We start from the raw sequence: 17,337 nt of genomic DNA, 5'->3' as shown, positions 1-17,337 counted from the left end.
GTAATTCTGCAGGATTTTGGACATTGCCTATCCTCCACCTGTTCTAATGCTCCAATTTTCTCGAGAAGAGGAAAAACAAAGCACTTCTGGGATTCCTGAATATCACTGCCTAGTGTGTTTAAGAGGGTAGAGCTGGTGCCTCTAGTGATTTACCTGGGAACTAGTGAGTCTCTGGTGTGACCTTTCCTGGATGGAACTGCTGCCTGAACTTATATATTTTGCAGATTTTGGGCTAGATCATCTAGTCCTTACTCAAGCCATTGAGATTGAAGAATCAGACCCTGTATCATTATTAACACATTATGCTCTAATATTGGAATTAAACAAATGATGCTGCCCATCTGACTGATGTTTGTCACTAGTGTTGCTTTGGCTTTTCATGCCAGACAAATGCATCTGCAAAGCCTATATTTATACTTCCTCTTGGCTCCTATTTGTCACTGTAAATTATTATTTGAGCCACGATTGCAAAGAAGCTTAAATAAAACTAAATAAAACAAGTCACCATTTTGCAAAATGTCGTCTCTATCTTCCGAACAATGGAACTGCTTCCTTTGAAGCTACACATCTAGCACTGCTCTAATTATAAGTGCCTCTGTATAAAACTCTCTCCTTTCACACATATCTTAAGGCTACTGTCTAATTACCAACCCAATATATCTATCTTTCTCCAGTGAAGTCAACGATAAACCTCCCAACGAGTTCAATGGGAAGGGGATTGGCCCCTAAATCGTTTTGCAATTTCAAATAAAATGTGGGGTTGAACCATGAATTCTAGAAATGAATGCTGTCCCCAAAACGAGCTGAAGTAATGCCAGCAAAGCGTACTGATAAAGGGCTACGTATAAACATATGGGAAAGGACTCTAAAGGTTCATATAAATCAAACAGAAGAGATCCGACAAAAATGTGAGGTTTGCCCATGATCATTTGTAATTATCTTAAAATATTTCCTCAAAATTCTAAGCAATTACTGCATAAGGACAAAATACAACTAGAAATGAATTAAAGACACACTAACATCCCTAATGGAGAAATACTTGATGGCATGGAATTATTAGTCTAATCTCAACTGTAATGTAATTTATCTTCTGTACTTTGAGCATATGCTCAAAGATACTATATCTTGAGCACAAAAGCAGCAGTAAAATTATGAATACCCCAACACTGAAATACAAATTACATTATGTATGCAGAAGACAGAAGAAAGAACCCTGAAGAGGGACTGGGATTGCAATCTTTATTGGATGTTTGATACACATAGAAGGAGCCCAGGTGAAATCCTGGCCTCACAGAAGTCAAGAGCAGATCTCCCATTGACTTAAAGTGCACCAGGATTTTACCCCAGAAATCATCAATAGCCAAATCTGAGGCCCAGAAGAGATGCTACAAGTGTACCAATCAGCAGGGAGAGGACTAGAAAACAATAATCTAGCAGCCCAAAAATAACAGGTTCAGTGGTAGTGATTAATAAATATAAATACAACAGTGTAAGACCATCTTCTTGCAGTCCTTTTTTCCCTCCACACTTGAAGAGCTATAATTTTACTGTGTCCAATTATTTCTCCTTGAGAAAGTTGTTATAATAAATGAGTATATGGAAGTGATGTTTATTAGAGATAAAAATTTAATGAAGGCTCAGAAATGGGAGCAAAGAGTTATTTATAACATGAGTATTAGAGATTGTAATGGTTACTTTAACTATGTAACGGTAGTTAGCTAATCCATACAATAAGTCTTTTCATAGTACAGTACATACCAGTAGCATAAACACATTTGGTATTTACTTTAATTTAGGAGTATATGATAAAATAGCATGGCTCAACATCATTTTTTTCCATAGGACAAAGAAACCTAAATGGTGTATCTACACTAGGCTTTTTTGCCAAAAAAAAATCCACACTATTGCTACCACCGCTTTAGCTGTACTGGGTGGTAGATTAGATAGCGCTCCAGATGGCTACTGGTATTGTAAGCAACATGTTATCTGACCCAGTTTAGGAGGTCTACATAATACAATGCTTAAAATGCTAGAGGTCCCAAGTACCTTCATTATGCCACTGGGTGGAGCAGAACCAGTAGTAGCAACAGTGGGCAATTTTAGCAAACATTTCTAGCATAAAAAAGGCCTTGCAAAAAGAAAATCATGCACTTTACTGCCAAGACAGTGGAGTATAAAACAGCTTTTTCTAGGTATGTGAACTTACAGTAAAAATATTGTAAAGGCTATATACTAAGGTGAGCTGAGTAAGTCTTGTTACTTCTCTTCAGTGTTTGTGTATATCTCTATCTACTTCATAAAACAATGCAAGTGGTATTTACCTTTCAAAGAAAATACATTCTGTATTTAGCTGTAAAATAACAGTAATTAGATGTGGTTGAGTATATCAAATGTCTTGAGGAAAAACTCAACAGTTGTATAGAGACTAGTATTTTAATGAAGACCTGAATATATATGTATTAGAATACTAGGGCTTGAAAAGTTGTAAAATGGATGGGCTTCAATGCAGACGTTATTGTGGCTTGTTATTCCTCTCTGTGAAGATAATAAACAGATATTTCGTTAAAATATGTAATTGCTATGTGTGTGTACACAGCATTTAGCCCAATCTCTCATATTTTGGACAGCCAGAGCTCTCATTGGAAAGAGGAGTTCCAGGTGTGCTGGGAATGCAGAGTTGTGCTGCTGGGTGTATATACATGTTCAGTGATATTATGATTTTTTTTCAGGTGTTTAGGTTTCAGGAGTAGTGTTACCATATGCCTGCCACTTTGAATGGTATCAATCACAGAAGATTTATTTCTTTGTTGGCATTCTAGCTTTGTCACTCCTTTTCCATCTGGGTGACTATATGGCTCTTTCATTGTCCTTGGCTTTCACTAATTCCAGAGGACAGATTCCATCAGGCCCAAAATCTGTTTCTCAAGCTTTTTGCTATATTTCCTGATGTGCATTCTACATCTCCTCCTCCTCCTTAGTCGTCTTGTGCATCACATTCTAATATTACAAACTCATGACTTTCATGCAAAAGATGAGACAACTGCCCTCGCCCCCTTGAAGAATTACAAACACATGTAGCTAGAATTCTAAACAGTTTTAGCAAATTGTGACCTAACTATGCTGCTGCACAGGGAATTGAGGAACAGGGGGTGTGGAAGGGAAAGCCGCCACAGGCCCACTCCTTTCCCTTCTGCGTATGTGAGTGAGATGTAGCAGGGCAGGAAAGTGGACAGAGCCTTGGCTCCCCCCTTCCTTCCCACACAATGCTCTAATTAACACAGCTGAGCCAATGCATCAGAGGAAGTAACCTGTGCCAATGCTGAGCCAATGCACCAGAGGAAGTAACCTGTGCCAAATGGTGCAGAGTACTTCCCCCATCCCAGGGAACCAGCAATCAAATTGTGACTCTCAATCTGGTTCCCGGGTAGCTCCTAAAAGCTACAACAAGGATAGCTACTAGCTGCCCCTCATATGGAGCTCAAGGAAAAGCCACAATTTCTCTTTTTTTTTCTAGGTTAGAGCTCACTCTGATGGACAAACAAAACCACATTAAACCTTTTAGGGCTGTTTGTGAAAAATTATTCCAGTTACAAAACTGTCCAGATTCCTCCCTGCTCCATCTCTTCTGACTTCAGTGAAGCTACAACAAGGATAAATGAGAAAAATGTTTCCATGATATAGCCATACAAGTATGCTGTTTTCTGTCAGGGAAAATGACACTTTACCTACATATTTATATTCAAAAATGTTGTTTTGAAAATTAGTTAGAATATATACTCATTTTTCCTACTAAGGCTTATCCTTTGAATTTTGCAAGCCAGCAATTATTGGACCAACTTCTGTTGGTGGAGACAAGTTTTTGAGTTTACACAGAGCTCTTCTTCAGGTCTTTGAGCTCTGTATAAGCTTGAAAGCTTGTCTCTCTCTCACCAACAGAAGTTGGTCCAGTAAAAGTTATTGCCTCACCCACCTTGTCTCTCTAATAGCCTGGGACCAACACAGCTACAAGACTGCATACAATCAATGGCATTTTATTCCATTCCATTTAATTGTAATAGTTTCACTTTCACATAAATACATTGTTATTTTTCTCAGCTCCCAGAAGATGATTTGAGGAGTTGGTTTCACCTGAGAACACTGTCTTATTTAGAATGTTCAAGACTTCAATATCATCTAAACCAGGGATCGTCAATCTTTGCCACGTGGCCCATCAGGGAAATCCGCTTGTGGGCCTGGACGGTTTGTCCTCAGGTTCGGCCGATCGCAGTTCGCCACGGTTCGCCGTTCCAGGCCAATGGGGGCTGTGGGAAGTGGCGTGGGCCAAGGGATGTGCTGACCACCACTTCCCACAGCCCCCATTGGCCTGGAACGACCAACCGCGGCCAGTGGGAGCTTTGATCGGCCAAACCTGAGGACGCTGCGGGTAAACAAACTGTCCCAGCCTGCCCGCGGATTTCCCCGATGGGCTGCATGCCAAAGATTGATGATCCCTGATCTAAACGATTGCACTAAAGATCAAAAAAATTTTTATTTTTATTTTAATTATGCATACAAACAAAAGAAACAGCTCTCTAATTGCACATAATTAAGTAATAAGGACAGAGTAATAAGCAAATACTCAAGTATGTTTTCCTGAACTAGGACCTTAGTTGCTATAGCTGTGTAACAGAAATCCTTATTACAAACCAAGACAACTATATATGGAAACACAGTTCCACTTACTGATTCCAACATCACTCTTGAATAAAAAGAGAGACAGGCTACTAGTTGATTAAAGAAAATGTTCAGAAAATTATTCAGAGTTTGAGTGACAATGAAATCATGAGTCAGATTCCTTTAGTGACTGCATGCCACCCACATGCCTAGCACCACCAAAATGGTGTTTGAGAATGTTATGTAGAGAAGGAAGAATAATCAGCAAACCACATTAATGGGCTGATATAAATTCTTGAAAGGTTGTGTATTATGATTTCTATCAAAACTCCCAATTACCTTGTGAGAGAAGGTTTGCATTCATTCTCCCTAACCCCATAAACAAAAAGAAAAAAGTTTACCTGAGTAAGGACCACAGGATTAGGCTCAATATGATCACAGTACAGGTATTGGAGGTTTATGTTGCATATGACCCTGAAATCATATGAAACAGCATGTACATGTGGGATCAGGACTTTATTTTTAAATGTACTCATTCAATTTATCAGACAAGTAGACTAAATGAAATTGAAATAACCAAATCTCAGATATTTTACATAGTGATTTTCAATTGTAGATCTCAAAGTACTTTTCAAAGGAAAACAAGTATCCCCATGTTACAGATGTGGAAATTGAGCCACAGAAAGATGAAATTACTTTCTTAAAGATACACAGCAGGTTAGTGATAGCCAAGAATAGAACTCTGATCTCCTGACTCCTACTCTGATGCCTTACCCACTAGACCATGCCGCATCTACATAACTGAATAGTAAAGGCTGGGTTACAAAAAATGTTCACAGATATTATTCATTTTAAAAATAGGACATCACACAGAACTGTTGGGTTTTGGAGAAGTGACCTATTGGCCTCAGCTAGGCTTTTATATGCATCCCCAAAATATATTATTCATTATTTGTATTAGTATTGTTTATGGTGGAAGCATATGTGAAAACTGATGGTGTTCACTGAGAATGTACCCTGTGGGGTTAGTGTGTAAATTCCAAAATTTCAAACATATCACACCTTTTCAATGCAGAACAAGAATAGTAAAAAGCTACGTATAATTCGATTTTGGCTGTCATTTATTACACATCATACGGCCATATAAATCCTCAATCCTGAATTATGTACAATGAATAAAACAGTTACTTAGCATGGTAAGTAGTTTTCACTTTCCATTTTAGATTATAAACAATGTGCCGTGTGATTTGGGAATTTATACACAGGATTAGTTGAACTAACAACATTCTCCCTTAACCATAAGTGCATCATTTAAGGACAGGCATTCAGCTGTTGAAAACAGACTCCTGACCCATCCCATAGAATGAAACACATGGCCCAGAGTTGGCTGGCATTCCTAAGCACTGCATGTAGTGAACACAGTGGGTGTTATGAATTCCGTTTTTGGTATACATACATATCTTTTGTGGCATTATGGTGGTTTGGATTCCCAGAAAATGTCAACAGGAGGAGAAAACACACACAACTGAATGACCCCCAATGAAGAAAGGTTAAGGTCCTGATTTACATCCTGTATTTACAGGTTACAACTTCACTGGCCTCTTTGTTTTACCCAGGGGTAAATGAGAGCAGAATGAGATTCTAAAACAGTGTATTTGCCCTGACATCTGTGACAACAATCCAAAAGGTATAACCCTGTCTGATCAATAAATTAGTACTGAATAACTTCAGATCTGGTGGGATGAACCTTAAGATATCTTGAGAGCAGTAAACTAAAAAAATAGACGTTTGCGATGCAACTACTCTTTCACACAGAAACTGATGCAGTATAGATTTCCGCTTTGCTTTACCATCAGGCACCAACAAGAAAAATGGAGACTTTCTAGAACTCATTTTTCTCACAGGTAAAAACTGACAGCATGTTATACATACAATTTGTGGAAATTAGTTTCTTGTGAAGCATGAGGATGAAGGAAAAAATCTCACACAGAAAAACTGAGATGGCTGGTTCAAATGGAATCCTGAAAGCATTTTGGGGAAAACCTCTGTGTGAAAATGGAAACATGTTTTGCCCTTACAGAAGACTATAAAGGTGGAAGTACTGTAGAGACATAAGGGCTTGGAGCTGAATAACTAGTCTGGATGAGACAATTGTTAATAGAAAAAACAATTTCAGAAAATGAAATGTAGCAGTCATTCACTGATTTGTTTAAATATTAAATTCAGCATATGGAAGTTAAATTCATATCCTATGGTTGCATTTTGGATTTAAACAGGATATAAAGATGCAGGGGCCCTTCGGGAATGATTTGATTAGCTGGTGAGAAGAGAGCTTTATTGGCTAGCTTTTCATGTCAAGTGTTAATAGCTGTCAAAAGTACCATCAAAGGAGTCACTTGTAAATCAGCTTTAGCTAATCAAAGATGTTTCAGAACTACTAGATAGGTCACATATCAGGAAGGAAGATTTTTCTCATTATACACGTGAAAAAAACATTTCCATTTGATGTGCAAGTGTAGATGCAGGGTTTATTTAGGAGCTGGGTATCCAACTATAATGTGAGGAAAAACATTTATTTGTGGAATAGCACGCAGAGGAGTTCAGATATTACAGCGATGGGTGCCAAGTATAAAATCCATCCCGAGAGAACATTCGGACTAATCCAAGCTTTCTTGGACGGTACCTTTAAATGACTTACTGTCTGGAGGACTCTCAGTAATTAATATTTTGCCACACAAAAGATGATCTTACCAGGACATCAGAAATTAGAGACTTATTGCCCTGCTAGAAGGAGCTGTGGGTGTGTATGCCTTCCTGCCCCAATTATCCAATTTCCTTGATTTCTTGTCAGGAGGGATCAAATGAAAGGAGTCTTTCTAGTCTCCTTAGGACTGTACAGAAATCACTAAGTGTATGTCTACTCAGCAACTAGACACCTGTGCCAGCTGACTCGGGCTTGCGGGGATGTTTCATTGCTGTGTAGACTTCCGGGCTTGGGCTAACACCCAAGCTCTAGGACCCTGTGAGGTGGGAGGGTCCCAGAGCTTAAGCTCCAGCGAAAGCTCAGAAGACTACATTGCAATGGATGAGCTCTGCAGCCCAGCTCAGCGAGTACAGGCCAGCAGTGGGTGTCTAGTTGCTGCGTAGACATACCCTTAGACATCTACTTTGGAATCACCATAAAGCAGGTCTGAAGAATATTTCACCAGTGTTTATAAAAAGATCTATGGAGGAGGACATAGCTATAGTTATATAGGTCACATGGCCAAGTGTAATCCTGGAAAGGGTCCAAGGAAGCAGCTCTAACTGAAGCACATAGCACTTACATAGCAGAAAGACTCAAAGGAGGCAATAACATGGTGAATGGTGAATATGAATCCTAACAGAAGGTCCCTGGTGTCTGCATCAAGACAGAACATCAAAGGTGACTTCTGTATTTTTCAAGGAATGAAAAAGATCAGCCTGTCTCAGTTCTGACCAACTTATTGAATATTAAGGTGGCTATCAGGATAAGCCTTGGGAAAAGCTATGAGTTCAGTGTACATGTGCCATGAAACCCAACGCTGTGGACACACTTAAATGTTAAGGGCTTTAGCGCCACGCTCAAAGGCATTAAAGTATCTTAAAAGATCTGTCATCAAGCATTCCTTTTCTTTTGCTTTGATCTTTCCCATGGTGCCAAAGCACACAGAGAAACAAAACCAAATCCATGGAATGATTGACCATGCCAAAGTGGATGGAGAACTCAGTGTGAAGGTGCTCTGCTTTCTAATTGGGTTGAGAAGTGAGTAATTGATGGAGAAATTTTTTCCTGTGCATGGCACAGTGAATTCACTGAGGGACATCTCCAGGAAATATTTTGTGGCAGAACTTGAATCCTTTAAGAAGCACCAAGAAGAATAAAACCAAAAGAAAACAAAAATTCTGACACCTCCCACCCACCCCCCCCCGCCGCCCAAATGTAACAATCCAGCAACTCTTCTTTTTAAAATGCTCTACACTAAATTACACAGGACTAAACCTATAATGAAGTGACTAGTGAACTAAAAACTACACTTTTGCAAGAATATTTTGAACACTCTTAAGCGGGTGACACAAGAGCAGTCCCCGGAGCAATAGCACAAGGAATCAATCATAGGTATAAGAAGGAGAACGTATGAGACCTGCAGCAGTTTTGAAAGAGGCATCAACAGGATGAAAACAATTTTGATAGGATGCCATACGACTCCTGTATCTCCCCCCCCCACACAAAAACACAGTAGTTGTGGCTCTGCACAGAAAATAGGAACTGAGGTGCACATATGCACAGGCCCACAACTTTCAACCAGTCTTAACTAAATGTAGTAGTCCCAGGTCTGATGAACTCAGACAGTGGCAACCTGCAGGGGCAAATGTGCTGAGGAAAGAGCAGAGATCTATGAAAGCTGTGGTGATACTTTCTCCTTGTTCTCAATGTGGTCTCAGTTCAGGTCTTTGTAAACCGTAAGTGTGTATTAACTTACCCACATGGGCAAGCATACATATGTAATTTGACATAAAGAAAAGTGAAGTTTTACTGTGTTTTTTCCAGAACATAAGAATGGCCATACTGGGTCAGACCAATGGTCTGTATAAGCTGGATAGTCTGTCTTCTGACTGTGGCCAGTGCCAGATGCTTCAGACAGAATGAACAGAACAGGCAATCATCAACTGATCCAACCCCCATCATCCACTCCAAGCTTCTGGCAGTCAGAGGCTAGCGACATCAAGAGCATGGAGTTGTATCCCTGACCATCTTGACTAACAGCCATTGATGGACCTATCCTCCATGGACTGATCTAGTTCTTTTTTGAACCTTATTGTAGTTTGACTTCACAACATCCCCTGGCAAGGAATTCCACAGTTGACTGTGCATTTTGTGTACTTGTTTTTCTTTGTTTTAAATCTGCTGCCTATTAATGTCATTGGGTGACCCTCAGGTTCTTGTATTATTTGAAGGAGTAAATAACACTTTCTTATTTACTTTCTCCACACCATTCATGATTTTATAGACCACTATCATATCCCCTCCTCTGTCATCTCTTTTCCAATCTGAACAGTGCCAGTCTTTTTAATCTCTCTTCATATAGAAGCTGTTCTAGACCCTCAATCACTTTTGTTGCCCTTCTCTGTACCGTTTCCAATTCTAATATATCTTTTTTTATATGGGATGACCAGAGCTGCATGCAGTACACAAAAGTGTGGAATATCATGGATTTATATAGGGCATTATGATATTTTCTGTCTTATTATCTTATATTGTCTTATAGCAGGGGTGGCCAACCTAAGCCTGAAAAGGAGCCAGAATTTACCAATGTACATTGCCAAAGAGCCACAGTAATACGTCAGCAGCCTCTCATCAGTTTCCCCTGCCCCACTCCCAGCACCTCCCACCTACCGGCAGCCCTGCCCATCAGCACCTCCCCCTCCCACCCAATCAGCTGTTTTGTGGCATGCAGGAGGCTCTGGGAGGAAGGGGGAGGAGCGAGGACACAGCCGGCTGAGGGAAGGGGTAGGAAGGGATGGAGTGGGGGCAGGGCCTGTGGCAGAGCCAGGGGTTGAGCAGTGAGCACCCCCGGCACATTGGAAAGTTGATGCCTGTAGCTCCAGCCCTGGAGTCGGTGCCTAGACAAGGAGCCGCATATGGCTCCGGAGCCACAGGTTGGCCACCCCTGGTCTTATAGGTTCCGAACATTCTATTAGCTTTTTTGATTGCAGCTGTATATTAAGGGGATATTTTCAGAGAACTATCCACAATGACTCCAATATCTCTTTCTTGAGAGGTAACAGCTAATTTAGAGTGCATCATTTTGTATGTATACTTGGAATTATGTTTTTCAATATGCATTACATATGATGCAGAAGTCCTTGCTCCAAAAGAGCAGTGAGAAGGGAGTTTCTGCATCTAGGTTAGCCCAAACAGTATCTGACTTTGACATCGGTTACTTCTTTAGGTTGCAACAATGCAAAAGTTCATGCAGGCTACCGAAAAAACCAACACAGTGCTCTACATGAAACTCATTTTTTCAATGATATTAAGAGGATTATGCTAAAATACAAATTACTAATTGATTTAGAGGGAAAATATGAATATGCTAGGAATCTGCCTAAACAAATAGAACTGTGAATGTTTTATGCTTATTACTTGGATATAAAAGCAAACAACATTAGCATGAGGTAATTCTTAGTGTTTACACAATGTATTAATGAAAATGTGTCATCTCCTCCTGGTTTATATAAAGCAGTCAGTATACATTATAGTTCCTATCATCCATTGTTTTACACTGATTATTTGCTTAAATAATTTTGTCAAATTCAATCATATGCAATAGTATGTGGATCCACTAAAGTCATTCTTTTGTTCAATTAATCATTTTGACCTTTACAAAACACTACTAAGGTCTACCAGAAAGAAATGGAGCAGACCGGATCATTTTGTAGCTTTTGAAAACATGAGCAACTAGATGAGAATTCTACAAATCATTTCCACTGGAAGCTAAAAGATTAGACTGACGTATATTTCTCAAACTACATCTGTCATAACAAATCTAAAAAAGCAACCAGCCTGCTGAGCAAAATCTGGCACTTTGGGAAAAGGTTTAAATAGCACCGAACAGAAAACTTACAATTTCTATGCTTCTTTTTTCATATTTTTAAATAGAATTAATCAAGACCATATTTCTTTTCACCTTTACATTTGACTTCAAGTTATAAAGAAGGTTTTTATAATTTCTCAGGATACAAGTGTCATTCTGGACATTTTTTTCTTCAACCAGGAAAAATAAGGAATCTCAGCTAAAGCTGCTACTTCATCCTCAACTCACATTAAAAGTCAGGAGGAAAAGCCAAGCCTATGGATTCTACTGACAATCTATTGGATCTTCAGATCCATTGATCTTGACCTCACATCACTGGAGCCATTTAAATTCTTCTACTGAGATCTCATAATTTCAACTTCTTCCACATTTTGCACTGCACTGTATTCTTAGTGTGTTCTAAAAAGATATGACTTAATATCTCCCAGTGTAAACAGTATGCCTGTGTGCAGCTACGTCTTCTTGTATATGTCATGATTTTATATCTAAAGGCATAACTAAGAGTGGGAAACATTTACAAATAATATTGCAATGTACATTGAATAGCATGGAGCCTGATCTCAAAATGACACCTCACACACTTTGCTTTCTTATAGTATGTCCTAATAATATGAAATTCATATCTCCCAGCAAGAAGATCACATAAAACAGGTATAACATTGGAGTCTGAATTTTCCCTAACCCGCAAGCAGGCTGTTAGACTTTACCCCAGGCCTTCCACAGCTGCTGCTCCATTCAATGGGAAGCAATAGCAGCTGCAGCCCCTCCCTCTACATAGGGATTTCTAGTCACTAGATGTGTATAAGCATGGATGATGAGTTGCTTATTATTGAATTGAATAGGTCTTTCATGGAACTTCTCATTAGCAGCAACATGTTCTGTATAATATTAAAATATTATGTAAATCACAGTATATACTATGATAGTTTATGTTGCAACTCATCCAATTCAAAACAAACATACACGTTACATGCTCCTCCATGAACTGACTCTCCCCACTTATGCAGTCTCCAGGAATTAGGGAAGAGAAAAGTCACTGGGAAGCTCACTCATTCCCCCACTTAGCACAGTTGCCCCCAAGTTTGATACACAGAGGCCTTCACTCACACCTATTAAGAGAAGCTCTACCAGCGTAAGACATTATGGCCTAAGGCCCCTCCCTCAAAAAAGCAGCTGTCCTGCCCAACAAATCTGAATCACAGTGGCTCCTTCCCAACACTCCTTAAAGGGCACTTCTCCCATTTCAGTCAGAAATGTTCTTCCATAAAAAGAAAGAACAACCTTCTCCGCAGAAATACCTTAAGCTTCCCTCTGTTGGCTCCCCCCGTGTTCTCCAGCTCATCTGGTACCAAAGTGGGTCAGAGAGCTTTTCCTGATGCCCTCCCATTCTTGGTCAGCTTAAGTGGAAAATAATGTGAATTTAAGGATGAAAACATGTGCTGATCAGAGCTGTTTGGAAAACGGGAGAGAAAACGTTGCAAGAATTTGTGATCTCCCCCTCCCCCCGTTTTCATCAAAATATTGTTTTTGTCAAAAGTTTCCAACCAGCTCTAGTATTTAGCATTAATAAGAGTATTGTTTGGATTTTGTTTCCTGTTTATAAGTTTTCAGGTGGGGGGAGATTTTTTTTTCCTACACACTTCAAAACATGATGTTTATTAAACAGTTTTTCCATATCAAACATTTTAAAAGGTTAATATCTCTATTTGTGGAAACATAACTTCCTGTTCAGCCTATATTTTCAGCTATGCATGCAGAGATTTAGCCATGTGACGTGTTTTAGATCTTCCCTGCATTTCATTTTTAAAGACTGACTAGTTCTCTTGCACACCAGTATGTGGAAGAACTACAAAGGTAGAAAGGAGTGCTTAGTACAGTAGCAAAGACCCAAATTCATCTCTAGGAAAATTCAAACAGTGGAGTTCAACCATGATTTACTCTGGTCAACAGCTTATAAATAGTTCTGGATTTGGAAAGAACAAACAGCTTTACTTCTTCCACAGAAAAGAAACAAGCCAAATCAACAAAGTAAAATAAAAGAGCCCATCCATATTATGCATGATGGGCCTGGAAGTGTGCACTAAAATACATCCCCTGAAAATCCATTGAGTTCAACAGGATTACCCAGGGTGAATCATAGTAGAATTTAGCCTGTGGCCTGCCCAACATATTTTCTTTATTAATTTCATTTAGTGTTTGTTACAGATGCCAGCTTGACATCCCCAAAGGCTGAAATCTTCTGTTTATCCAAGGGAGAGGTACAGGATAGGCAACTTCCGTGCAAGCTTCCATGCCCTGACCTGCCAATGTGTCTCAAACCCTTTTCTAGAGGGGCCTCTGCTAGGGGAAGAGAGCAATGGTGTAGTGGTAAACAAAGAAATGGGCAAACTAACCTAAATTAAACTCCATATTCCCCAAACGAGAAGTGGGTAAACTCAATTTATCTGTGTTTAACTTCCACAGCACTACCAATTCAATCAGTAGTTTATTGTGTTGAGACTGTCTTTGACAAGGGTGCCAACGAATACCAATTGAGATGGTGTTTGTGATGTAGATATATAACTATTAGAAAATGGATGGAAACCACCCATTTATTTTACCTAAAACACCAAGTGGCTGTCAGACATTAATAATTTTTGGTCACTACCATCTTGGCTATAGCAAATCCTACTATAACCCCAGGAGACATCAAATTGTTGCAAAAGTTAAAGTTTAAAACAAAACAGACATTTGGGCATTGAAAACAGCAAAAGAATAGTCCAGACATACAAAACGTTTTTTCCTACAACCTAAAAAATGACAGAATTGGTTGTTTTAGTAACACTTGTTAAAATCAAAATGAATCCTGGACTAAAAACCTCCACAACACATACTACCAGAGGGTGCAATTTCAACCCTAGAAAACAAGGACCAAATCCATCATAATTACACCCATCCAACCCCAATGACTTCAATATAAGGACAGAATTTGGCCCTAAGGTTTTGTGTTGGAGGATCTGACACAATCAAACATCATGGTGATATAGGGGCATGATGAAATTAGATTTGAGAGATTACTGACAGAATCTAGTTGATGAGAAAGCAATTGTGTTTTAAAGATAACTTGCTGAAGGGGAATATGTGTGTAAAATAAATAATTTCAATCTGGAGAGCTCTTTTTCTTGCCTGTCAAGCTCCTTCTGGTCTTTAGTGTTGTGGAAACAACAGCAGCGCGTGCCTGTGTGCCCCGCCATCCCAAATGGTTAAATACTCCCCTGGCTGATCCTCTCACTCTTTCCTCCACAGCATGATCAGGGATTATTATATGATGCCAATGTCCCTGTCATCTCACATTACAACTTGTACATTCATCAACTTAAAGGCAGATGTTTTATTATGGTTCCATTTGCATGCTTCTAAACAAAGAAAACCACTGAAATTAACCTTACATAAACCTTATTTACAGAAGCTCACACCAAAGTAACAAGTGCACAGGTTTATTTCCCACCTACCCAGTGCACTAAAGAGAGCACTGTCTAGTCCAGTTTGCATATCAACTTACTTTCAGAAAATGAATGCACAGAAATATAGCTTTTGATGACTAGTAGCTGAAATATTGGCTTGTGGACGTTAGCAGCATAGGCTCCCCGAATATAGCCCACTGATCGGTGACTAACCCACATGCTTTGAAAAAAATTAATAAAATCACATACTTTTTTTTTTTTCTTGAAAGGAATCGATTTGTGGTTTCAGACGGAAAGGGGCAGGTTAAGACATCCGTGATAAAAATGAACTTCGGAGCAGTCCCCTGCAGACATTAGGAAATGGCCCCGGGCGTTGGGGATGGGGGGAGGTTGGGGGGCTTTGTTGCCCCTGGTTTCCATTGCCACTGATGGGGTAACTTGCAGCCCAAACACACGGGTATCTGGGAAAGCAGCAGGCCCCTTCCTAGAAGGGACTGAAAGGGAAAGACCCCCCCGGCATTTGTCCCCCCAAGAAATCGGCTCTCTCCTGCTCTCAGCCACGGCAAATGGTGGCTGCTGATTCATACTAACCAAGGAAATACCCCGTTATTCTGATCCTCCGCCAAGCCCTCGCCCTGCACCAAAGCCCGCAGCTGCCTCTCAGCAGGGTCCCCGGGCTCGGAGGGTGCCTTGCCAACCAGTTCACTCACTCGCGGGCGCCGGCTGGGCAGCGCAGCCCAGGGGCCGGAGCGCCGCCTGACTGGAGAAGGGGAGGGGAGGAGAGAAGCGGCTCTTGCTTACCACCAGCACCGGGACCCCTGCGGCCAGCGCGTAGAGGAGCGCCGGGGGCACGGCGCTGCTGTCCTCCGGGCCCGGGTAGGGCTTGCGATAGGAGCCCTCGTAGCAGAAGAAGCCCTGCACGTTGACCGTGAAGGTGTCCGTGTACTCGAAGTAATAAGCCAGCATCACGGTCCCTGCCATGATCACCATCTGGAAGTAAAGCATGCTGGTGAGCGCAGAGGGCACTGGCAGGCACTCCGGCTCCGGCGGCCGCGGCAGCCCCCCTCCCCGGCTGCGCGCTCCGCTCGCTCCCCGGCGGCATCCACCGGGGGAGGAGGCGGCTAGTCCGAGCCAGCAGCGGCGGCGGCGGCGCCCGGGCGCAGGCTGGAGCACATGGGCAGCGCAGGAGGCTGGTTAGTCGCGGGCAGCGGCTCGGCCCATGGGCTAACGCCGGGCAGCTGCACCAGCACGGCCCGGGCACAAGCCCGTGCCCATGGGCTGCTCCTCTCAGGCGGCTGCGCCCGGGCACAGGCTCGTGCACTGGGGGAACAGGCGGCGGCTAGACCCGGGCAGCCGCGCCAGCTCCGTCCGGGCACGTGCAGGGGGAGGCGGGTCCCCTCCCGGGAGCAGCCCCTGGCCGCCGGAGCGGGGAGCCCGGCTGAGAAGCGGATCCGAGGGTTCCCCTCCAGTGGCGCTGGGGCCGCAGCGTTCGAGCCAAGCCCGCCCCCGGGCAGGTGCCTGACGCCTCTGCCCAGCGCCAGCCTCCCGCGGGAGGGAGGGAATCCCACAGTCACTCCGAGTCCGCCAGCTCAGTCCGCACGAGCCCGGCTCCGGGCAGGCAACGCAGCCGCCGCTCCTGGGCTGCCAAATCCGCCACCCTTAGGATTTTGTGTCTTTGTCCAAACAGCTGGAGCAATAATTGCCGGTGCTGAGCAGCCTTGCGCACAGCCCCTGCCGCCGCCTCCTCCACGCTAGCTGCTTGCTAGACTTGGCGGTGCAGAGCTCTCCTCCACAGCAGCCCGTGAGAAACGCACGCTGTCAGACTCCTCTTGCTCATCATCTGCTTTAACCTCGCTTTCCAAAACGCTGCGCGGGGATTCCAGGGAGTTTAGCCTTCCCTGCCCCCCAAACCCTGCCCCAAACTCTGCCCTGTTGCAGTTTGTTTGCAAGACAAGCACATTGATGCTGCCTCTTTAGTGCCAACGCTAGGTGCAGCTCGCGATCAGCGGGCAGCTCCCTAGAGGACCCTTGAGAGAGTCCCACCTGGGGCACTCCAGTGGGCAATGAGAGGGTGGGACAGCAGCAGAATGGACTGAGAGCTCCCCAGAGCCTGTTTCACCGCCAGGCTCATCGAACTTTAATTTAGTTAACCAGGTTGGACTATAAGAGGCTGATCCCAAACCCACTGAAGTCGGCAGCCGTCTTTCCGTTGTCTTTAGTGAGGCTCTGATCAGACCCTAAGCACACACTTTCTGTGCTCTGCTTCTTATGTGAAAACAACTTAATTCCTCAAACAAATATTCAGGCAGATGGGCATTAAGAATGTTTAAATTTCTAATAAATTCTCAGAAACCACAATATACTTCTCAATAGTACTATAACAATGCTATCTTACAGCAGTATAATGGTTAAATGCTTTTACTGTGTTATTGTTAATCTCTAAGGTGCCTCCTCGTTCTTTTTGTGTTATTTTTAAATGCTTCATACCTATATTTCCTTTATATAAGCTGCTACAGCACATGAATTGGATCTTACCTGAAAGAGGACAATGTATATTTAACTTTGGTAAAATAAAACAAATAAATACTCCATCCTTTGGGGAAATCACACTTACAGTATAAATGGGA

General features: G+C 42.0%; 1 protein-coding gene across 2 annotated transcripts in view; it reads right to left on the bottom strand.

The window, feature by feature from the left end:
* The window catches only part of PLPPR5 (phospholipid phosphatase related 5), a 56,541-nt gene extending 39,852 nt beyond the window's left edge, over positions 1–16,689 (bottom strand). Inside the window, exon 1 of one of the 2 annotated variants that reach the window (XM_048861513.2) lies at positions 15,512–16,689. In XM_048861513.2, the coding sequence (XP_048717470.1) occupies positions 15,512–15,715 (204 nt within the window). In that variant the 5' untranslated portion in view covers positions 15,716–16,689. The remainder of the gene's footprint in view (positions 1–15,511) is intronic. The other variant, XM_048861514.2, reaches the window with a different exon arrangement.
* Between the last annotated feature and the right edge of the window lie 648 nt (positions 16,690–17,337).

Source organism: Caretta caretta, chromosome 8 (genome assembly GCF_965140235.1).
Source record: "Caretta caretta isolate rCarCar2 chromosome 8, rCarCar1.hap1, whole genome shotgun sequence".
NCBI classification, from domain to species: Eukaryota; Metazoa; Chordata; order Testudines; family Cheloniidae; genus Caretta; species Caretta caretta.
The sequence above is the reverse complement of the archived record's forward strand: the minus strand, read 5'-3'. Positions and strand labels throughout refer to the sequence as shown.